This window comes from Salvelinus sp. IW2-2015, linkage group LG32, assembly GCF_002910315.2.
Source record: "Salvelinus sp. IW2-2015 linkage group LG32, ASM291031v2, whole genome shotgun sequence".
Taxonomy (NCBI): Eukaryota; Metazoa; Chordata; class Actinopteri; order Salmoniformes; family Salmonidae; genus Salvelinus; species Salvelinus sp. IW2-2015.
In genome coordinates this window covers 23,369,079-23,392,816 of record NC_036871.1, presented here as the reverse complement: position 1 = coordinate 23,392,816, position 23,738 = coordinate 23,369,079, and the positions used below count along the sequence as shown (strand labels likewise).

At 42.3% G+C, this 23,738-nt stretch overlaps 1 protein-coding gene across 2 annotated transcripts; it reads right to left on the bottom strand.

Annotated features, from left to right (window-relative positions):
• Positions 1–15,729: 15,729 nt before the first annotated feature.
• blvra (biliverdin reductase A) lies at positions 15,730–23,711 on the bottom strand. 2 transcript variants are annotated; one of them, XM_023976985.2, is made up of 7 exons: positions 23,586–23,711; positions 20,828–20,948; positions 19,571–19,690; positions 18,267–18,364; positions 17,994–18,101; positions 16,843–17,011; positions 15,730–16,653 (listed from the first exon to the last, which is right to left on the bottom strand). In XM_023976985.2, the coding sequence occupies exons 2-7, from the start codon at positions 20,944–20,946 to the stop codon at positions 16,374–16,376; spliced, it is 894 nt and encodes a 297-aa protein (XP_023832753.1). In that variant the 5' UTR covers positions 20,947–20,948; positions 23,586–23,711; the 3' UTR covers positions 15,730–16,373. The 2 variants fall into 2 exon arrangements, with proteins under 2 accessions (XP_023832753.1, XP_023832754.1); XM_023976986.2 differs by having other exon boundaries at positions 23,590–23,680.
• Positions 23,712–23,738: the final 27 nt, after the last annotated feature.

The following is a 23,738-nucleotide window of genomic DNA, read 5'->3' as shown; positions in this document are numbered from 1 at the left end:
ACCATACACCACACCCACACACACACACCACACACACACAACACACACCACACACACACACACACACACACACACACACACACACACACACACACACACACACACACACCACCCACCAACACACACAACACACACACACACAACACACGAGAGAGAGGAAGCTTTAATTACAATCACCAGCATCTAGAATACTGAGAGAGAAAGGCTTTTGTCAAACAGTACAGTCATCCAATACCCTCTCAAACACATTCAGACAAATGGAAGTCTTCATATGCACAGTATGAGATAAAAGTCTGAGACAAATACAAGAGGCACAGGAGAATAGACATATGAAGCAGATGACAAACGCTCTGCGGTCTAAGATGAATATTAAGTAAACTATTGAGGGAGCACTAGGATTAGTTCCATTTTAATTTCAGTTTGTCTTGAGTCCTGAGCTGAAGTTGGATATCTACAGTTTGAAGTCGAAGTTTTACATAAACTTAGGTTGGAGTCATTAAAACTAGTTTTTCAAACCACTCCACAAATTCCTTGTTAACAAACTATAGTTTTGGCAAGTCGGTTAGGACATCTACTTTGTGCATGACAACAAGTAATTTCAACATTGTTTACAGGCAGATTTTTTTTATTTATAATTCACTGTATACAATTCCAGTGGGTCAGACGTCTACATACACTAAGTTGACTGTACCTTTAAACGCTTGGAAATTCCAGAGAAGATGTCATGGCTTTAGAAGCTTCTGATAGGCTATTTGACATCATTGAGTCAATTAGAGGTGTACCTGTGGATGTATTTCAAGGCCTACCTTCAAACTCAGTGCCTCTTTGCTTGACATCATGGAAAAATCTAAAGAAATCAGCCAAGACCTCAGAAAAAAATTGTAGACCTCCACAAGTCTGGTTAATCCGCCATAAAAAAGCCAGACTATGGTTTGCAACTGCATGGAGACAAAGATCGTACTTTTGGAGAAATGTCCTCTGGTCTGATAAACAAAAATAGAACTGTTTGGCCATAATGACATCGTTATGTTTGGAGGAAAAAGGGGGAAGCTTGCAAGCCGAAGAACACCATCCCAACCGTGAAGCACGAGGGTGGCAGCATCATGTTGTGGGGGTGGCTTTGCTGCAGGTGGGACTTGGTGCAATTCACAAATTAGATGGCATCATGAGGCAGGAAAATTACGTGGATATATTGAAGCAACATCTCAAGACATCAGTCAGGGAAGTTAAAGCTTGGGTCGCAAATGGGTCTTCCAAATGGACAATGACCCCAAGCTATACTTCCAAAGTTGTGGCAAAATGGCTTAAGGACAACAAAGTCAAGGTATTGGAGTGGCCATCACAAAGCCCTGACCTCAATCCCATAGAAGATTTGTGGGCGAACTGAAAAGGCGTGTGCGAGCAAGGAGGCATACAAACCTGACCCAGTTACACCAGCTTTGTCAGGAGGAATGGGCCAAAATTCACCCACCTTATTGTGGGAAGCTTGTGGAAGGCTACCTGACACGTTTGACCCAAGTTAAACAATTTAAAGGCAATGCTACCAAATATAATTGAGTGTATGGAAACTTCTGACCCACTGGGAATGTGATGAAAGAAATAAAGCTGAAATAAATCATTCCTCTACTATTATTCTGACATTTCACATTTCTTAAATAAAGTGGTGATCCTAACTGACCTAAGACAGGGAATTTTTACTAAGATTAAATGTCAGGAATTGTGAAAAACTGAGTTTAAATGTATTTGGCTAAGGTGTATGTAAACTTCCGACTTCAACTGTATCTGAACCTTGCTGATCAATTGTCAGCATCTATATGCAGGAGAGCTGATGATGAATGGCTCTCATTGTGATGCCTTCATTTATATGGTAGTTCAACGGAACCAAGAGTTTTCAAGTCTTGGTTCCATTGAACATGTCATGTAAATAAAGACATTTGAATTAATGATATGAAGAGTGCCTTGGTCCTCCTTCTTTTTTGATGATTTTTTACCCCTTTTACCAAATACACTTATCTACAAAGACCTACTATTGTTAACCCTAGCAGCACTTCCCTTCCTTTTTTTCCCTACAGGCTCTCATTTGGACTTGACTACTCTGTGCGCGCAGCACACACACACACACACACACACACACACACACACACACACACACACACACACACACACACACACACACACACACACACACACACACACACACACACACACACACACACACACACACACACACACCACACACAACACACACACACCACACACAACACACACACACACACACACACACACACACACACACACACACACACACACACACACAATGTTTTATATGTCAAATATAGGAACTTTTAGGTAAGAATGAATCATACTTAGTCATTGAAGTAAGTAGAAACTCATTCATTTTAACAAATTACTTTAATAGTTTTTTTCTATGTCGATGGGGCAGTGCTTATTGTGTGAGGCAGAGATGTGATTTGGCAGTTCCAGGCTTCAGATCTGCAATGCGCAGAGAGCTGCGGTATCTGATGTTTTCAAGGGCAGATAGCAGCTTCAGTTTTAAACATAGAGGAGAGATGATCTATGGCATCATTACAGATTTCAGAGAAATGTTCATCATCCACTGATCTGCACTGAACATCCAAATCCTCTGGCTAAATAGACGGCAATCCACTTCCATGACAAATCCTCCTCAACATTTGAAATACTCCCTCTCCTTCTGTCAGTATTTTATACTGTATTTTAAAACCAGCAGTACTATRAGTGTGAGAGCTGCATTTCCGGCTTTCAGCATTAAGGCCATCCATTACACAAGTCATTAGCAGCACAGCGCTAGGAGAGGGCATAGAGCTGAGCCAGCATTCTCTTAATAGTGCACTATTTCAATTCCACAGTCGCTCTGCAATATACTGTATTTCATTAGATCTGTGTGTGCACTATTTTACAGAGGCAATTCAATCCAAATCCCCCAGTCACTGCAGCATGCTAACTCCCAGTAATGCTCTCCTCTCTCTCCTACCATAACTCCAACTCCATCCTTAGGCTTTACATTTTTTATAACTCGTACTGATGCACCACCACTGTAGTGCATTTTTAAAAGCTCCTCATACATTGAAAATGAGGCCTTTCTAAAAGCAAGTGGTAGAATTCTGCAGCCAGCCTAGTGGCTAACATGTTTTTAGAATTGCAAAGACTCGGTCTGAAGACTAATTATTAGCCCATTAGTTCAATGATTTAGATAGAAGTCAAAGAGCTTCTCCAATGTGATTTCTCAACCCAGTGGATGCTGTGTAGTCTCAAAAACCCGACCCTCGGCAACACAGTGACTATGGTCTGGTTTCATTGATGGAGTTTTTAGGCATAGAGGAACTACGTCACAGCCTACGTCACTACCTTTCCACTTAAATAAAATACTAAATAGTAGCTAGCAAGATGGAGATCAGAGGTTATTTTTAATGAGTGCATTTCGCAAGTGGCTAGTTTGCATCAACTACCTTAACTAAAACCACTGCAAATGTTTTGCCTGCAAACTTTGGTTTTGAATCCCGACATTCTGGCATGTCTGCCTCGTGATTTGTTGGGAGTCCCCAGATTTTTTTCACCTTATCAATGTAGGCAGTGACGTAGTTATTCTATGACAAAAGAGTCACTGTGATGCCTAGGGTCTGGTCCTCGAGACTAGATGCTGTGTTGGATTTGATGTTTGGATTTGGAAAAGCTACAGCTTATTCATTATTTCCCCTCGCCGCTTCGACGGCATGCTTTTTGAATGACTKCCAAAATGAGTCTGCTATGATAGTGGAGTGAGTCAAAGGCTGGTATTGACTCATAATAACGTTACCAACCTGGGTGATTTCTCTGTATTCATCCACATCCAGGGACCATTTTCTTTAACCAAACACCACCCGGCCTTTAAACAAGCCAGAGGGAATCAATAGACTGCACTCTTTAAATTCACAAACAGTTTAATCCGAATGGCAGAAGGTTGAAAACTAATAAATATGTCTTGTAAAATATTAATGTCTAACTATTAACAATTAATATACAGTATGCTGCAATGTAATTGTGTCTGTGTCCAGATGAATTATGTTACCCATGTGTATGTACAGTATACTTACATGAAATAGATTGGGTAGCCTCCTTCAAAATACCAGCAGTACTTCTTGGAAGCTGTGCACTGTATATGAGAAGAGGAAAACTGGTCATTGATTTATAGTTGCTGGTATGAAATCAAAGAGCAATCTCAGAGGGAAAATGAAGCATCATTATAAAATCATCTTGAAAGGCAGATAAGAAATGAGAGAACATATTGAATGGCCATTGTGTTGGGCATGTAAACATGTCAACCATGTGAATTCCTTGTATTTGAATTTCTCTGTGATGTGCCAAATGTGACCACCAAACAGGACTTGGTTGTCTTGTCATTAACATTGGTATTATAAATATCACTTACTGTAAGTAAAGTTCATATTTCATGAACCAAACTTCTATTTCATGCTCTATGTTCAGAGGCCAACTCAAGATGATTGTGAACCACTGACTGCAAAGTCCAGACGAGACCAGAACCCACTCTGCACACATACAATGCAGCCTCTGTCAGACCAGGCCCAGGGCTTTGTGTATAACAAGCCTCTAAATGAGGTACTGGAGAAAAACAGGCTGTGGACTCACTATTACTGCCCTCACTGGGCATAATCACAAACTATTCCACTGTGTTCTTTTCTGAGGCTCTGGCTTGTATGACGATGAGACGTCCACTTTGTTTGATGTCCTTCCATCACCATTTAAGGCATGTGTGACCTGTGAGGCGAGCCAGCTAGCATTGGCCCTTGTTTAATGGGAGTAATTGTGGGAAACACTCCAGCCTTTTTTTCCACACCAGCCTGCCAGGTGGATGTTTGTGTCCACGGTCAATTGCAGCTAGCAGGGTGTCCCTTCCAAATACAGTCATGGCAGGGGGACACAAAGGCAGCCCCTGAGCAGGACTGGAGCCTGCCTTTGTGGGCACGGAAAGGACCACAAAGAGCTGTTTGTCACTGCTTCAGCTCAGTGACAATTAACAATGGTTAGCAGAGGAAGAGCTGCCTCGTGTGTGTGTGTGTGTGTGTTTTCTGTGTGTGTGTGTGTGTGTGTGTGTGTGTGGTGTGTGTGTGTGTGTGTGTTGTGTGTGTGTGTGTGTGTGTGTGTGTGTGTGTGTGTGTGTGTGTGTGTGTGTGTGTGTGTGTGTGTGTGTGTGTGTGTGTTGTGTGTGGTGTGGCAGTGAGGCTCCTCAGAGGAGGAAAGGGAAGACCATCCTACTTCATAAAAATAAAAATAGTGAAACATTAAAAAAGGTGATCCTTTTTAGATAAAACTATACAAAATATATTTACATCACCAAATAATTGATTAAAACACACTGTTTTGCAATAACGGTCTACAGTAGTCTCAGCAGCACTCTTTAGGCTAGCACAATGGTGTAGCCAGGGGACAGCTAGCTTCTGTTCTCCCCTGGGTACATTGACTTCAATACAAAACCTAGGAGGCTCATGGTTCTCAACCCCTTCCATAGACTTACACAGTAATTATGACAACTTCCGGAGGGCGTCCTCCAACCTATCAGAGCTCTTGCAGCATGAGCTGACATGTCCACCCAATCAAAGGATCAGAGAATTAATCTAGTTCTGAAAGCATAAGCTACAGCTAGATAGCACTGCAGTGTATAAAATGTGGTGAGTAGTTGACTCAAAGAGAGAGAAAGACAATAGTTGAACAGTTTTGAACAAATTAATTAATTTCAAAATTAAGGAGATGCAAGAGAGAGAAAGAGAGTTAACTATATTTCACAGTTTATATTTTTTTCACTTTCACTTACTTAGCTAGCGTCGAATGCAGCTAGCTAATTTAGCCTACTCAAACACCCGGCTCAAACAGGGTCGGATGCTATGTTAGCTAGCTGGCTATGGTTATCCAACACTGGAACTCTTCCAAGTTAAGGTACGTTTTGGTTTTATTAATTTAATACCACCGGGGCCCACCGGTGTAACTGCTAAAGTGCTTGCTGCTGACTGTACACTGTACTGCATGATTGTAGTGGTTTACTAAAGTGTTAGTTCTAGTAGCTATGTTGACTATGACGTGACAATGATGTAGGTTTGGCTTGGGAAGGTTTTTTCACCTAGATAGATGGAATTATATATACAAGAAGCTGTTTGTATGTGGTTGCTATGAAAATTAATTGCATTTGTGTGTGATCAGGGGTGTTTTCATTGTGCCTTTTCTGTTGAAAAACTTTTCTTAAACGGAAGCAAACGGAACGAAACATGTATAACCATATCTGAATTTTTCCACTCAAAACTCTTGTTTGCAGATGTTGGACTATTGATTACACACTAGATCAGCTAGATGCACGCAAGAGTGTGCAAGGCGGTATTGAATGTGGCACTGTCTATCACCTTGATTACTCAAAATTCTCTCGACCCGAATCACCTACGCTGTAAACCTTCATTCATAGGCTAGGTTGTAGCAACCTCATGAAAATTTGAATATCATGTAGTAGCCTAAACCTATCGATGTTACATTGAGCTGGGTGAATGGAATATGAATGACAGTCATCCAATGTGCTATAATAAGACATGTTCATAAAACAAAAATCATCCTTCCTCATCTTAAACGTCACCAACCACCACTGGTGTATGTTGTCTCTTATTTGATGGAACCAAATGATCAGCGGCAAGACAAGGCCAAACTAATTCATATTGTGGTATGATATGATCCTGGCTGATGTAAATATGAGCCCAGTAAGATTGTTACGAATGCTGAATTTTTCAAAAGAATGTTTCATTTCAAGAACATAAAATAGATCTTAATACATTACTACAGAATAGCCTTCGATATACCACTGACTTATGTAACCTTACATAACTGCCTAACTTTCATAGGCCTTAATAGTTTTCAATAGCCTACCATTTCTGCAGCAGCAAGGCACATTGTTATGTTGACATTCAATAAACCCCAGGGCTTTAATTCATATTTGAGAGACCAACGAGTCAGAAGCAAAAAGAGGGCAATAATTCTTCACTTTCACATTGATTGAATTTATGACTATAAATATCAGATACTCACCTCATCCACTAACCAAAACAGAAATATGATTCCACACAGAACTGCCATAATTGACGAGATGTCAACACCGGACAGTAGCCTTGTTCACCTAAACACCGTGACAATCCAAAATTCATCAGAAATCATTCTTTGTCCATCTCGTCGCATAGTGCGTTTGCAGTTTGGCGAGGCACGGGCCACGACTGTTCTGTTTATTTCGCGCTGTCAATCGGTGCCATTGGTTGGTGCGGCTTCAAACAGTCAAGCAATCTGAGCTGATCTGTTCTTCACAGTTGAGTTTGTCACTGGCAATTAGCTTTAGCATCAAATCGTATTGTACATATTATTTTTTACAAACGTACGTGTTTTCCCTCTGTACACATACGCGATGATCATGATCCACACGACACGCCCCTACAGTATCCCTAGGAACACTGCACTCAAGGACGCAGAAGCACTGCTTGAAAGCGCTCGCAGACCATCAATACGATTTTTTTTTTTTAACCCATGACAGGTTATGACTCCACACTGTCACAACTTCTGTGTCACAACATTTAGATCACACAAATCATATGCAGTATGCAACGCAATGCTATAGAGCCCTCAAACTCAACTCTGGACCTCAAAGCCAGTTCCACTGGGCTTTTTCTTTGTTCCCTTCTTATCAGGGACTGATTTAGACCTGGGACAGAAAACCAGCAGGCTCGGGACCTTGTAGGGTAAGAGTTGAATACCCCTGCTATAGAGGTTTTGTCATTTGTAAGAGTAATGAGTAATGAATGAAGGATTTAATACATTAATATATTTTCTGATCTTATTGGTGTGGGTGTGTATCTACCTTGTCTAAATGTTTCATGAGTAACCCATAGTGTTCTCTCTGATCACCATCAGTTACTCTCTGTGAGTCTCACAACAGAAGTAGATGGCACAGGCAGGAGCAACACTCATGTCCATCGCCTGGCAACCATATATCCTTCAGATCAGACCAGTATCATGCCCCTGGGTCCRGGTTGCAACAGCTTGTGTGCTTGTGAAACATCAATACAGAATAGTTCTCATGCAGGCCTCTACAATGCTTTATTATTGGTGGTTGCCTGCTTAAAGTCATATGCTGTCAWTCGGTGCAGCTTCAGACAGTCAAGCAATTGGAGCTGATCTGTTCTTCACAGTTGAGATTGTCACTGGCAATTAGCGCAAAGTCCTTTCCGGGCAAGAGTGTCTGCTGGCATCATGCTTGACTGACACTTCTCCCTGGTACCTGTTTAGTAACAGTGTTTACTCATTAGGTGTGCTTGCTGAACACAAAGCACAACTCTTGATTTCTTACAAAGTCATATTTAGATGTGCTTGCTGAAGGCAAAGCACAACTCTATATTTCTTACATAGTCATATTATTATTAGATTTCTTTAGCCAGCTCTAGAGCTTAAATCTCTGGAGTTTAAAGATTTAAGACTGCCCCAACTCAGATTGCTTGAGATTTTTTTTTATAGAATTTATACTTTTTGAACTATAACAATATTTAAATTATTTCCCAATGCATTTCAATGGCAAAAAAAGGCCTATAGACTTGAATGGTCAAAAAAAAGCTACAATTCTAGACCTTTCTCATACACGTTTAAGCTATCAACAACAATCCAACATTGAGATGTTCAGACTGGCCCAACTTAGATTTCTTGTCAAAGGATATATGATACTATGTATACCTTTGGAACTATACATTTTAAATTTGCATAAATTAACATGGGTTCGAATGAGAACCATAGGAATACAGTGGTTGCTATTCTAAATGGCCCTGCCCCTACAAGCTACAAGACCAACTTTAAAACGTTCTGTCACGACTCCCACCGAAGGTGGTTCCCCTGCCTGTTCGGGCGGTGCTCGGCGGTCGTTGTCGCCGGTCTACTAGCCGCCACCGATCCCTTTTTCCTTTTCTGTTAGTTTAGTCTTATTAGTTGCACCTGTTCCTGTTTGTTTCTTGATTTTTGGTCTATTTAAGCCTGTTAGGCCCGTTTAGGTTTGTGCGGGATTATTTGTGTTCTCTGTCGGTTGTGGATGTGGATGTGGATGTGGATGTGGATGTGGATGTGGATGTGGATGTGGATGTGGATGTGGATGTGGATGTGGTTTCATTGTTCTCCGGATCGTTTGCCCTGTGTTTGGGCTGGTCAGTGTTTATGCGCCCTGTATTTGGCGTGACCGTTTTGTGCCGGAGAAATACATCTGCAAATCACTGAACCCTCTGCTCTTTGCGCCTGACTCCTACCCACCACTCCTAGTAAACCGTGACACGTTCAGGTTATCCTAACTTCAAATTCTCTAAAACCAGAATGAGACAAAATAATATGAGAATATTGCTCCTACTGGAAGATGAGGAAAAATGAGACCTTTCCATCTACGTGATCATGCTGATATCGGAGGAGCTTGACATCGATATATCAACGTAGGATCTGGAGCGATGCCATTGGATCAGCGTGAAACAGAAGAACGCTAAATATCCTTGCATGGTCATCTTCAAGCTGTGCAACTATAAGACCAAAGTCAACATTCTGAAGGCACAGGAGGGAAAGGAAGTCAAAATCCATGGTCAGTCCATTAGATTCTTCCAGGACCTGTCTGCCAAGCTGAGGAAAAAACACAAGAAATTCATTCCGATCMGACAGTCACTGGAGGAAAAAGGTATCAAGTCTCAACTCCGATTCACGACAGTACTATGGGTATGAAAGGGAACACATAAAAAGCGATATGTATACTAGGCTGCATACAGTGATGCCCAAGACCAGCTTATCGTAAATTGAGACAATACAATCTACACTCTATTGTCCCCAAGTAACTATTCTTCTCTAGGAGGTAATGATAGAATTAGCCGTTGCCAATGAGATACATGGACACGAAAAGACAATATAAAAGAGGAAGTCAATAATTGTAAATAATTGTCCTATGGATGTGTGTGTGTGAGTGGGTGTATGTGTAGGTGGTGTATGTGCATATGAATGGGAGAGAAGGAGAGTGAATATGAATATGTGTAGGAGGGCGGGCGGGAGAGAATGGGTGTGCTGAGGTATAGGGTGTATGTTGTGTGTGATTGAAGGAGAATGGATCAGTAAGTAAATGTATAGAGGGGTGTAAATGTGTCTGAGACGGAGGTTGGGATTAACTAGGCCTGGGTGGGTAAGAGAGGGCAAGGATGGGAGGTGGTGATAATCTTGGCTTGTAGGAGCAAGAGTTTGTAAGGATGGGTGGGTGGTACTACATAGCTATATGGAATTGTTTTAAGAAATATATATGTACTGTATAAAAAAAAATGTTTGATTCCAAATTATTTTTGGCCTCACTTCTATTAGCCCATGCCAACACATTGAATAGCAGATTCACTACATGGAACAACAGATAGTCCCTCCCAAAAATCGAAAGGAAGTTTGTTTGGAAGAGTCTGTTCTTTATCTGAGAGAAATAAGAAAGATCAGGAAACACATTTTTTACATGTATTTAACCCCTTCTTTTTGGCACTAAACAGTCTCTCTATATATATATATATACTTCCATTCATGTTTTCAACCGGTACTGTGGGACCTTCAGACCAGTCTTGTGAGGCCTGTGAGCATCCTACTGCAAAACAACAAACACGTACGTGTTCGTGAGTCTCACCTGTCATTTTGGAGTCCATTTTATTGTAAATAAGAATATGTTTCTAAATATTTCTTCACTAATGTGGATGCTATCATGATTACGGATAATCCTGAATGAATTGGGAATGAGTGAGAAAGTTACAGACGCACTCCCAAGACATGCTAACCTCTCACCATTACAATAACAGGGGAAGTTAGCATTTTTGGGGGGTATGATATTTGTGCGTCTAACTTTCTCACTCATCATTATTCATGATTCATTCAGGACTTTCTGTAATCATGGTAGCATTCACATTAATGTGGAAGTGTTTGGATTTTTTTTCTTCTTATTTACAATAAAAGTGACTCTAAAATGACACGATACATAATTTACCATTAATTTCTATTGGGCACAAAATAATCTGAAACACAACTAAGACAAACAGCAAATTAATCCAACAAATTTGTACAGTCATTGCATGCTATGAATATGGGACCAAATACTTAACTTTTTACTACTTTAATACACATATAAGTGAATTTGTCCCAATACTTTTGCTGCCTTAAAATGGGGAGACTATGTACAAAAAGTGCTGTAATTGCTAAACGATTCACCCGATATGGATAAAAGTACCCTCAAATTAAAGCTGACAGTCTCCCAAATTTTGTGATATCCAATTGCGATCTTGTCAAGTCTTGACCTTCGCATCTTCCGAGCCCGGTGAGGAGTTGCAGCGATGAGACAAGATCGTAATCACAAAATTGGGRAAAAAATTAAAAAAGGTACAGTAGGGTTGTGGATCAGAAAACCAGTCAGTATCTGGTGTGACCACCATTTGCCTCATGCAGCGTGACACATCTCCTTCACGTAGAGTTGATCAGACTGTTGATTGTGGCCTGTGGAATGTTGTCCTACTCTTCTTCAGTGGCTGTGAGAAGTTGCTGAATATTGGTGGGAACTGGAACACGCTGTTGTAATCCACACCAAGTGAAATCACTGCAACACTTAAGCTGCAGTCAATTTCAGAATGGGTGGAAAGAAATAAGTTAGAAATATGTTAGTTTCAAAAACTAAAAGCATTATATTTGGGACAAATCATTCACTAAACCCTAAACTTCAACAAAATCTTGTAATGAATAATGTGTAAATTGAGCAAGTTGAGACTGAACCCTGGATTGTAAACGGTCATGGTCAAAAAATATTGATGCAGCAGTAGCTAAGACGGGGACAGGTCTGTCCATAATAAAGCGCAGCTCTGCCTTCTAATCAACGCTATCCACAAGGCAGGTCCTACAGGCCCTAGTTTTGTTGCAACTGGACTACTGTCCAGTCGTGTGGTCAGGTGCCACAAAGAGGGATTTAGGAAAATTACAATTGGCCCAGAACAGGGCAGCACGGCTGGCCCTTCAATGTACATGGAGAGCTAACATGAATAATATATATGTCAATCTCTCCTGACTCAAAATAGAGGAGAGATTGACTTCATCACCACTTTTTGTTGTGGGAAGTATTGACATGTTGAATGCACCGAACTGTCTGTTTAAACTACTAGCACACAGCTCAGACACCCATACCCCACAAGACATGCCACCAGAGGTCTCTTCACAATCTCCAAGTCCAGAACAGACWATGGGAGGTGCACAGTACTACATAGAGCCATGACCACTTGGAACTCTATTCCAAATCAAGTAACTAATGCAAGCAGCAAAATCAGATTTAAAAAACATAAAAAGACACCTTATATGAACAGCAGGGACTGTGAAGAGACACACAACAGAACATGCGCACTATACACACACATACACATGGATTTTGTGTTGAAGATATGTGGTAGTAGAGTAGTATATAACTGCCTTCATTTTGCTGGACCCCAGGAAGAGTGCCATGGCAGCAGCTAATGGGGATCCATAATAAATACAAAACCTTCTCAGACCTTATAACCCTCGCAAGGCTGCAGGCCCAGACGGCATCCCCAGCCGCGTCCTCAGAGCGTGCGCAGACCAGCTGGCTGGTGTGTTTACGGACATATTCAATCAATCCTTATCCCAGTCTGCTGTTCCCACATGCCTCAAGAGGGCCACCATTGTTCCTGTTCCCAAGAAAGCTAAGGTAACTGAGCTAAATGACTACCGCCCTGTAGCAATCACTTCCGTCATCATGAAGTGCTTTGAGAGACTAGTCAAGGACCATATCACCTCCACCCTACCTGACACCCTAGACCCACTCCAATTTGCTTACCGCCCCAATAGGTCCACTGACGATGCAATCGCCATCACACTGCCCTAACCCATCTGAACAAGAGGAATACCTATGTAAGAATGCTGTTCATCGATTACAGCTCAGCATTTAACACCATAGTACCCTCTAAACTCGTCATTAAGCTCGAGACCCTGGGTCTCGACCCCGCCCTGTGCAACTGGGTCCTAGACTTCCTGACGGGCTGCCCCCAGGTGGTGAGGGTAGGTAACATCTCCACCCCGCTGATACTCAACACTGGGTCCCCACAAGGGTGCGTTCTCAGCCCTCTCCTGTACTCCCTGTTCACCCACAACTGCGTGGTCATGCACGCCTCCAACTCAATCATCAAGTTTCCAGACGACACTACAGTGGTAGGCTTGATTACCAACCATGACGAGACGGCCTACAGGGAGGAGGTGAGGGCCCTCGGAGTGTGGTGTCAGGAAAATAACCTCACACTCAATGTCAACAAAACAAAGGAGATGATTGTGGACTTTAGGAAACAGCAGAGGGAGCAGCCCCCTATCCACATCGACAGGACAGTAGTGGAGAGGGTGGAAAGTTTTATGTTCCTAGGTGTACACATCACAGACAAACTGAAATGGTCCACCCACACAGATAGCGTGGTGAAGAAGGCGCAGCAGCGCCTCTTCAACCTCAGGAGGCTGAAGAAATTCGGCTTGTCACCAAAAACACTCACAAACTTTTACAGATGCACAATCGAGAGCATCCTGTCGGGCTGTATCACCGCCTGGTACGGCAGCTGCTCCGCCTACAACCGTAAGGCTCTCCAGAGGGTAGTGAGGTCTGCACAACGCATCACCGGGTGCAAACTACATGCCCTCCAGGACACCTACACCACCCGATGTCACAGGAAGGCCAAAAAGATCATCAAGGACAACAACCAACCGAGCCACTGCCTGTTCACCCCGCTATCATCCAGAAGGCAAGGTCAGTACAGGTGCATCAAAGCAGGGACCGAGAGACTGAAGAAGCTGTTTTATCTCAAGGCCATCAGAATGTTAAACAGCCATCACTAAAATTGAGTGGCTGCTGCCAACATACTGATTCAACTCTAGCCACTTTAATAATGGAAAAATGTATGTGATAAATTTAGCACTAGCCACTTCAAACAATGCCACGTTATATGTTTACATACCCTACATTACTCATCTCATATGTATATACTGTACTCTATACCATTTACTGCATCTTGCCTATGCCGTTCGGCCATTCATTATTCATATATTTTTATGTAGATATTCATATTCATTCCTTTAAGTGTATAAGGTAGTTGTGAAATTGTTAGGTTAGATTACTCGTTAGATATTACTGCATGGTCGGAACTAGAAGCACAAGCATTTCGCTACACTCGCATTAACATCTGCTAACCATGTGTATGTGACAAATAACATTTGATTTGATTCTCCCCTACCAACCTACACATGCACTCCTGTGTGAATTACAGCAGGCCACCTTGTCATCCCCAGGGCAAAGCTCCAGAGCTTGGGCGGCAGGGCCTTCTCCAGGGTTGCTCCTCCCTCCAGCAATCTGTGGCTCTAAGTCCATCACCATCTTTCAGTCCATCCCGAAGCCCACCGCTTTGACAAAGCCTACCCATAATCCCCCCCCCCTCCCCACACACAAAGAAATACACTACAAAAACACTACTCTCTTCACCATACTGAGCAGCACCTAACCCAAAGCCTTACCCTAAACCGTGTTCGTATCCAAATCCCAACCCTACATCACACTCTTTCCCTTCCTTGAGCCCACCCCTCTCTTTACTCATGTTCTTGTTTAGTCTGATGTTTTGACTCCTGTTTGTTTTTGTAGTGACTTTGGGTCCTTGAAAAAGTGCTCTAGAAGTACCATGTACTATTATGACACCCTGTGACTATTTCATCAAGGATGAAAATCCAGAACCATACAGGAAGATGATCAATCAGGCACACTTTATTAATATGGATACCAGCAAATTATGAATCTTATAGCAAACTATACAGTTACAATACACTCAACATGTAAACATTCAGGCATTATAATCCAATATAACAGTACAATTCTCCTTCTTCAACTGATGAAGAAATTTTATTTTATCTCCCTATAAATTGCTAATAACACTACAGTGACACCCAGTTAAAAGTGTCCAAACCGCACTGGGTAGTGTGTACTTGTGTGACACGGGATGGAACCATAGACATCATTAGATGGGACTGACATGGATGTTAACAATGGAGGGAACTGAGCAGGCCAATAAGGCACAAATTTAGTCTGTCAGCATCCCGGAATTAAATGCAACACTAATTTGGAGACCATTGAAATACTGGTTTCTGTTGTGGCCCCATTCAGAGGGATAGTCACTGGGGAGACAAAGAAAAGGAGGACTTGTTCTACCATCGAATTGCAACCTTAAGACTTTTTGGAGTGTACAGTTCAAAGTTCACATACACAAAGAATATTTTGTCTTTTAAGTTTCATCACCATCAGCCATGTAGAAGTAGTTTTGAAACAGAGAGAAAGGGGAAGGGAAGCGCGTTGCAAGAACAATCACAAGAGTGATTTATTTAGTGCTAACACCAGGGAAGTGGTTTCAGCCGTGGCTTCACGCTTTATGGTTGAATAAATAGAATAAAGCAACACTGTCAATTTGTCAACACATGATAATACACTCCCTCTCCAAGGAATGAACATTAATCAAATAATACTTTAAAACAGATGTGCCAATTGCAGTCTAACAACATTTTGACAACTTTGAAGTTGCAGTGTAAATGACACACTTTCACCTGCCAGAGCTATCTAAATATTCATCAGTGCAATATTTACCTGAGGTATCAGGCAAACACCTATTGTAGAGAGTGAATGATTTGAACATGCAAGGATCAGTATGACACTGTTTTGCTTTCCACTTCTGAGTGCACGGTAGCTAAACAACATAAGTCAATAAATGTCATATGAGAAATAATGAACATAAAAGCACCACCAGCTAAAGCATCATGAGCTGTGTTCAACCACCAGAAAGATATAGTACATGTAATGTAGATTAACTTGAATAAGTAACACAATGCAAACATCAAACTATTAACGGACCTTTCATCAATGTGAAGATGTTGTACATATGAGGTCGGGTTGTGAGTAACAGCCTAACCCTAATATAATAAGCTGACATGCCTTAGAGACCTATCTGTTTCTGAAAGGCATTGCACATCTCCTTTCCCTCATTTATGAATAAAATCCCTTAACATTTCAAAGATGTTGCGAGTGCGTCTGTCAGTAGTACAGCAGGTTACAGTAGCTGTACTGTAGAAGGCTTATTTATGTCCGGATCTTGTGCGCTTGGACATCTACCAGTAGGCTTAGGGTTGCTTAGGTTTGGGAAAATCTGGGAATTTTGGAAAAGTTACTGTAATTTTGCTGGGGCCCCCCGGTAGGCTGGGATCCCACTGTGTCTCTAGGCGTTCTGGGCTGATCCCTGGCCTTGCTGGCTCAGCTGCTGGATGCGGTCGGCCAGCTCCAGACAGTGGAGGACCCTGTGGCGCTCGGCATGGAGCTGGTCACGGGGCACCTGGCCCAGCAGCTTCTGACTGAAGAGCACCAGGTCCTGCATGAAGAGACCCACCGGCTCCCTGGCACCCGGGGGAAGCTGGGTCATGGTGCATGAGTCAAAGCGGAAGTTGATATTCTTCACTCTGGGCAGGCCAGGACCCCTCTCCTCAATCCACATGAGAGGCCTGTATTAAAACCATAAGATGTTACAAGGAGGTTATAGTTAACCCAAAGTTTCAGGGCTGGACTACCAGTATTTTCTTTAGATGTAATAAAGGCAATTATGTTTGGTGCTGGCCGAATAGCTAGGTTTGAGGTGTTGTGAAGGACACGTTATCTGATATTATTACTTGATTCTAATGTACAGTACATACTTCTGCTCTTTAGTCATGAGTTGAGTGGTCATCTTCATGTACTTGTTCTCCTGGTCTTCCTCCATGCTGGCAGCGGTGACAGACAGCTCTCCAAACAGATCCACCAGCCAGGTAAGCCGGGCGATGCCACTGAAAGCTGGAAACCCAAAGCCCGGCTTCAGAGGACCTCCTATCAGACGACACATAGGAAAACTACAGTCAGAAGTAGTTGTAAAGGGACATGTAATCCAATGGCTCATTGTCAATCATCATCTGGTCACGTTTAGGACTGGTTAGCACACATTTTGCCTTTTGTATTGATTTTGTACTCATCACATTACAGTACATACACTGTTGTGGTGCTGTTATATCACACCATAAAGCATAAAATGAATATGAACCATTGAAGTGAATTTCCCAACAGATACAGTTATATTTCATTTGGTGCTTGCTGCCTCCTACAGTCTAACTCCTAAAACTGCCCTGACTCAAATGTCAGAAACTACTCCCTCTGGCTCCTCCACTCGCTCTCCGCTACGATTCTTAGTCAAAAGTCAGCCGCTATAAAATATTGTCTGTCATCTGAGGTTGTGTGGAGCGTTTCAAGTTGATAACTATGATTTATTATTCAGTCACGGCTGCTTTAGGAGAAGCCCATTCATATGCATTAACTAACTTGTTCCCCAGCAGTGCTCTGATGAAATAGAACAGAGCTATTCCGCATCCCAAATGGCACCCCATTCGCTATGTAGTACACTACCAATGACAATAGTGCACTATGTAGGGAATAGGGTGCTGTTTGACATGCACCTCTAGACTTCATCAATAACACCCTGCTGTATTTCACACCAGAGACCTGTCTGCCTGCCTCTCTCCACAGGCTGGCTCTCTTTCACATCAACCCCAATGGGTGTACTGTGGAGACTGAGAAAACATTTTACAAGTCACTTTGATGGGAGCTATACTATATCAAAAGCTCTGGAATGAAATATTCATTCCGAACCCTGTGACCTGGACGATGTACATCAAATTGATACATGTTATGCAGTTATTTTCTGTAGCAAGTATTGTATTTTAGGTGATGTATCAGTGTTGTATTTGAGGTGATGCATCAGTGGTGCTGGGATATTTGTGTATTTGTGCTTTACTCCCTGTTCCAGTCTGTCTCTCACCTGTGAAGTGAAGGGATCCTTCCTCCAGCTTTTTCCCTGCTATGTCCTTCTTCAGCTGCTTAAAGTCAGCTGTCAAGAGTTCTATGTGCTCCTCATGCAGGACCACTCCTAGGTACATAGTAGACATAGAACATTAAATACATAGGTGATCAGTACTAGTTAAGATACGCGTCTACTACATCATCCCCATAATGTCATCAATACTTCACCATGTCTTCTCTACACTTTGAATTAACCAAAATACATCTCTCCCAATGATTATGTCCAGCTCACCTTTTTCCTGAGCCAGGTCCCAGAGGTCCACGGCAGTCTTGTGTGTCATGGCCATAGGATATTCCACACAGACATGCTTCCCAGCTTCCAGAAATGCCCTGTGCTCCGTTAGAACATGCAAAATAGTATAGGGTAATTTAGTTTGTTTGAGTAGCCAAGAAGGGTGTCAAAGAGATCTTGCTTCAACAGAACATTAGTAGAAATTATGAAGAAGATTTAAAAAGACTTCTGTACTAGGGAGATGCACAACTCAAATGTAACTTCATATCCCAAACTTCCCAGTAAGAGCCGTCGGTCAATGTTTCAATAACCCAAGGTGTTCAGAGTTTGGAAAACTTCACATTGACCACTCTTAAACTCCTTGTAACTTTCTCAAAAACATTGCTTCCAATTAAATTGACAACAAAAGAAGATAATGAAGTATCCTATATGAAAAAGTAGTTCAAGAACATTTCAGGGCTTTTTTCCCCCTTTACTTTTCATTTCCTTTATAGTATGAAGGGCAGTACCTGCTGTTCCATTTAGACAGTTAGCCTGGAACTGTCTAGCAGTGAAACATGATGACTATGTTCTCAATACCCCTCATTAACCAGCCTAAAATAAGTCTCCATTATTTAACAGCCTGTCTATGCCCCTCTGTACACTCCTAACATTTAGCAGTGAGAGGGAGAGTAGAAAGCATAATTTAAGAGTGTGTTTTCACTACAGTTTGCAGTCATAATGAGGGCCATTAGAGAGCAGTAGCCTTGGTCATGCTCTCCAGGGTTTGAGAGGTGGACATCAAACAGCTACACATATTGTAATCAGCTGTGGGAGAGGGAGGAGACTGCTCAGGATAATGTGAATGCCAGAGGAGCCCCCCGGGCGACATTTGTTGATACATCTGAGGTTCCGGAGCTGTTACCTGATCGATTTACAATGAAGCACCTATGAGGGTCATGGACGATATCTTGAACAACTTGTTAAACTGTCGTGTTACTGTGTGTCTCAGTGTCCCAACATTGTATAATACATAGCTTATGAACTACAACTGTTAGACAGTTTGAGGGCCTGGTAAATGGGCCAGGGTCAATGAATGGTTAATTAACCGACAGACTGAGCCTCAGTGGACTGAGAAAGAAAAGCAACAGTGTACTGAAGCTTGACACGTGTTCCAGTGCTGACTCCTAGTGGTGATTTGTAACATGGCGAAACTATAGCTCTGTTGTGTAAGAGCACTTCAGACAGAAACAAAACTGATGAAGGGATAACTAAACAACTACCACAGAGGACCGTCAGAGACATGGGGTCAGTGAGAGTTTTACCTGATGTTTTCCTCATGCGCAGCGTTTTCAGTGCAGACGAAGGCCACCTTTATGTCATCTCTCCTCAGGGCATCCTCGATAGTGATCTGTTTCACTCCCTGCTGCTCCTCTAGGATCCTCCTATGGGAAGACAGCACCAGAGTTGTATTCAGTAGCGGAAAATTGATTTGAAATGGAGTGAAACACAGACTACATGAACTTGTCAAGAGCACAGTTGAATTGTTCCCGTTGCGTAAAGGTTTGCTACAGTGTGCACGCAACAAAGTCATCCACACATCCCAGCTGCTGCCTCTGTGATCGAGTACAGGACAGGTCAGTGATTATATATCACCATTAAACAAGATCACGTAATATGATTTTAATCGTCTGGAGCTTCACTCTACAATATTGAAGTATTACAGAAGTTAAAAAGCGCACAGTGAAAAATGACAGGCGACTGACCTTGACTTTAGTGCTTATCTATTTCCTATTTTCAGTGCAACAAAAGGTCATTGCACTGCAAATATACACTGAGTGTACAAAACATTAAGAACCCCTGCTCTTTCCATGACAGACTGACCAGGTGAATGCAGGAGAAAGCTAGCTACGATCCCTTATTCATGTCACTTGTTAATGCCACTTCAATCAGTTTAGATGAAAGTGGGGGAAGACCCGTTAAATAAGGATTTTTAAGCCTTGAGACATGGATTGTGTATGTGTGACAATCAGAGGGTGAATGGGCTAGACATAATACTTAAGTGCCTTTGAACAGGGTATGGTAGTAGGTGCCAGGCGCACTGGTTTGTGTCAAGAACTGCAACACTGCTGGATTTTTCACACCGAACAGGTTTGTGTGTGTATCAGTGTTCCACCACCCAAAGGACATCCAGCCAACTTGACACAACTGTGGGAAGCATTGGAGTCAACATGGACCAGCATCCCTGTGGAACACTTGACACCTTGTAGAGTCCATGCACAGATGAATTGAGGCTGTTCTGAGGGCAAAAGGAGGGGGTGCAACTCAATATTAGGAAGATGTTGTTCATGTTTTGTACACTCAGTGTATAAAATAAATAAGCACTAAAATCAAGGTCGGCCATCTCTTTTTTTCAGCGTGCGCTTTTTACTGTTGTTTTTAATACTAGTTGTTCCTGCCAAAACCAGCACCTGGACACACTGCTGTGCACAAGGTTTCTATTTATTTAGTATATTGCAACCATTGTTATTTTCGTGTTTTTTTTTACTGTCAGCAAACAATGAGATGTCTTGGTGCCTCACCTGGAAATGAATCCTTTGACACTGAGCTTCTCAGCTGCACTGGAAGGCAGAGGGGCTAGCATGTCCCTGATCCTCACAAACCCTGCCGTCCCGATGCCCACCACTACTGAACCAAACATGTCTGACAGCAGAGAGGAACAGGGAGTTGTGAAGGAAAAGGTGAGAAAGAAACCAGTGTTTTGCTCCTTTCAATTCTGTCAAATCCAACCTACAGTGCATTCGGAAAGTATTCAGACCCCTTTACTTTTTCCTAATTTTGTTACATTACAGGTGTTTAGAAATGTTTGCAAATGTATTAAAAAAGATACCTTATTTACATAAGTATTCAGACCCTTTGCTATGAGACTCGAAATTGAGCTCAATCCTGTTTCCATTGATCATCCTTGAGATGTTTCTAGAACTTGGAGTCCACCTGTGGTAAATTCTATTGATTGGAGGACTGTCAGAGACATGGGGTCAGTGAGAGAGTTTTAGCTGATTTCCTCATGCACAGCGTTTTCAGTGCAGACGAAGGCCACCTTTGGAAAGGCACACACCTGTCTATATAAGGTCCCACAGTTGACAGTGCACGTATGTGTAAAAACCAAGCCATGAGGTTGAAGGAATTGTCCGTAGAGCCCCGAGGCAGTATTGTGTAATGTCAAAACATTTCTGCAGCATTGAAGGTCCCCAAGAACACAGTGGCCCCATAATGATAAAGTGAAAACAGGTTTAGAAATTTTAGCAAATGTATTAAATACAAAACTGAAATATCACATTTACATAAGTATTCAGACCCTGTACGCAGTACTTTGTTAAAGCACCTTTGGCAGCGATTACAGCCTCGAGTCTTCTTGGGTATGACGCTACAAACTTGGCACACCTGTATTTGGGGAGTTTCTCCCCATCTTCTCTGCAGATCCTCTCAAGCTGTCAGGTTAGATGGGGAGCATCACTGCACAGCTATTTTCAGGTTCTCCAGAGATGTTCAATCTGGTTCAAGTCAGGGACTTGTCCCGAATCCGCTCCTGCGTTGTCTTGGCTATGACGCTACAAACTTGGCACACCTGTATTTGGGGAGTTTCTCCCCATCTTCTCTGCAGATCCTCTCAAGCTGTCAGGTTAGATGGGGAGCATCACTGCACAGCTATTTTCAGGTTCTCCAGAGATGTTCAATCTGGTTCAAGTCAGGGACTTGTCCCGAATCCGCTCCTGCGTTGTCTTGGCTGTGTGCTTAGGGTCATTGTCCTGTTGGAAGATGAATCTTCGTCCCAGTCTGAGGTCCTGAGCGCTCTGGAGCAGGGATCAAGGATCTCTCTGTACTTTGCGCCGCTCATCTTTCTCTTGATCCAGACTAGTCTCCCAGTCCCTGCCGCTGAAAACCATTCCCAGAGCATGATGCTGCCACCACCATGCTTCACCGTAGGGATGGTGCCAGGTTTCCTCCAGACATGACGCTTGGCATTCAGGCCAAATAGTTCAATCTTGGTTTCATGAGACCAGATAATCTTGTTTCTCATGGTACGAGAGTCCTTTAGGTGCCTTTTGGCAAACTCCAAGTGCACTGTCATGWGCCTTTTACTGAAGAGTGGCTTCCGTCTGGCCACTCTACCGTAAAGGCCTGATTGGTAGAGTGCAGCAGAGATGGTTGTCCTCCTGGAAGGTTCTCCCATCGCCACAGAGGAACTCTGGAGCTCTGTCAGAGTGACTATCGGGTTCTTGGTCATCTCCTTGACCAAGGTCCTTCTTCGCCAATTGCTCAGTTTGTTCAGCTCTAGGAAGTCTTGGTGGTTCCAAACTTCTTCCCTTTAAGAATGATGGAGGCCACTGTGTTCTTCAATGCGGAATAAATGTTTTGGTACCCTTCCCCAGATCTGTATCTCGACACAATACTGTCTCAGAGCTCTACGGACAATTCCTTTAACCTCATGGCTTGGGTTTTTCTCTGGCATGCACGGTCAACTGTGGGACCTTATATAGACAGGTGTGTGCCTTTCGAAATCATGTCCAATCAAATGAATTTACCACAGGTGGACTCCAATCAAGTTGTAGAAACATCTCAAGGATGATCAATGTAAAAGGGATGCACCTGAGCTCAATTGAGTCTCATAGCAAACGGTCTAAATACCTATGTAAATAAGGTATGTTTTTTGTGTGAATACATTTGCAAAGATTTCTAAAAACCTGTTTTCACTTTGTCATTATGGGGTATTGTGTGTAGATTGATGAGGGGGGAAAGTATTTAATCCATTTTAGAATAAGGATGTAATTTAACAAAATGTTGAAAAAGTCAAGGGGCCGAAAACTTTCCGAATGCACTGTATGTCCAGGATTTATCTTGGGTCTTTGTGCAATGTGCACAGTTGATAAAGGCTTCCTTCCTATCAGACCTAAAATGGTGCAGTGTAATAATGAGTACACTAACGTTAGCTATCATGGTGGGATGCACTGTTATGGATAAGGTGTAGCTTAGTAAATTCAACCCCGCGATATAAACTAGAACTAGGGTGGGGTGCTGATCATTACAAATGCAAACCATTACAAATAATAGGAACATTCGAGGTCTCCATTGATTTACACAAGTAACTTAAACTAGACAAGGAATTTCATAATTGACATGAAAATGGTAAGTCTATGTTCTGCATGACATCAAGCACAAATACAGGAACACACGTACAACAACTTCACGAATTTCCTGGCAGCAATGCTGTCCTTGTTGAATTAGTTCCGCAATCAGCACTAATTAAAACTGGCTTACATACAAGCTTGATGTCCTTACCTACTCTTTTATGTATTGTCCTCGACGACAGTTGACGCAGATGACTCGGTTATGTGAATAAAATGCTTCTGTCGAGCTCTTGTCTCGGTGATATAACTGTGTAACAACTTTCATAACAGTTTTTTTTTCKAGACAGCTTGCGTGTGACGTGTA

Coding starts and splice junctions, on each gene's coding strand:
- blvra (XM_023976985.2), bottom strand. CDS start 20,946: ATGTTTGGTTCAGTAGTGGTGGGCATCGGGACGGCAGGGTTTGTGAGG. Junction 19,691..20,827: donor GTCAAAGGATTCATTTCCAG/GTGAGGCACCAA, acceptor GTCTTCCCATAG/GAGGATCCTAGAGGAGCAGC. Junction 18,102..18,266: donor GGACCTGGCTCAGGAAAAAG/GTGAGCTGGACA, acceptor CTATGTACCTAG/GAGTGGTCCTGCATGAGGAG.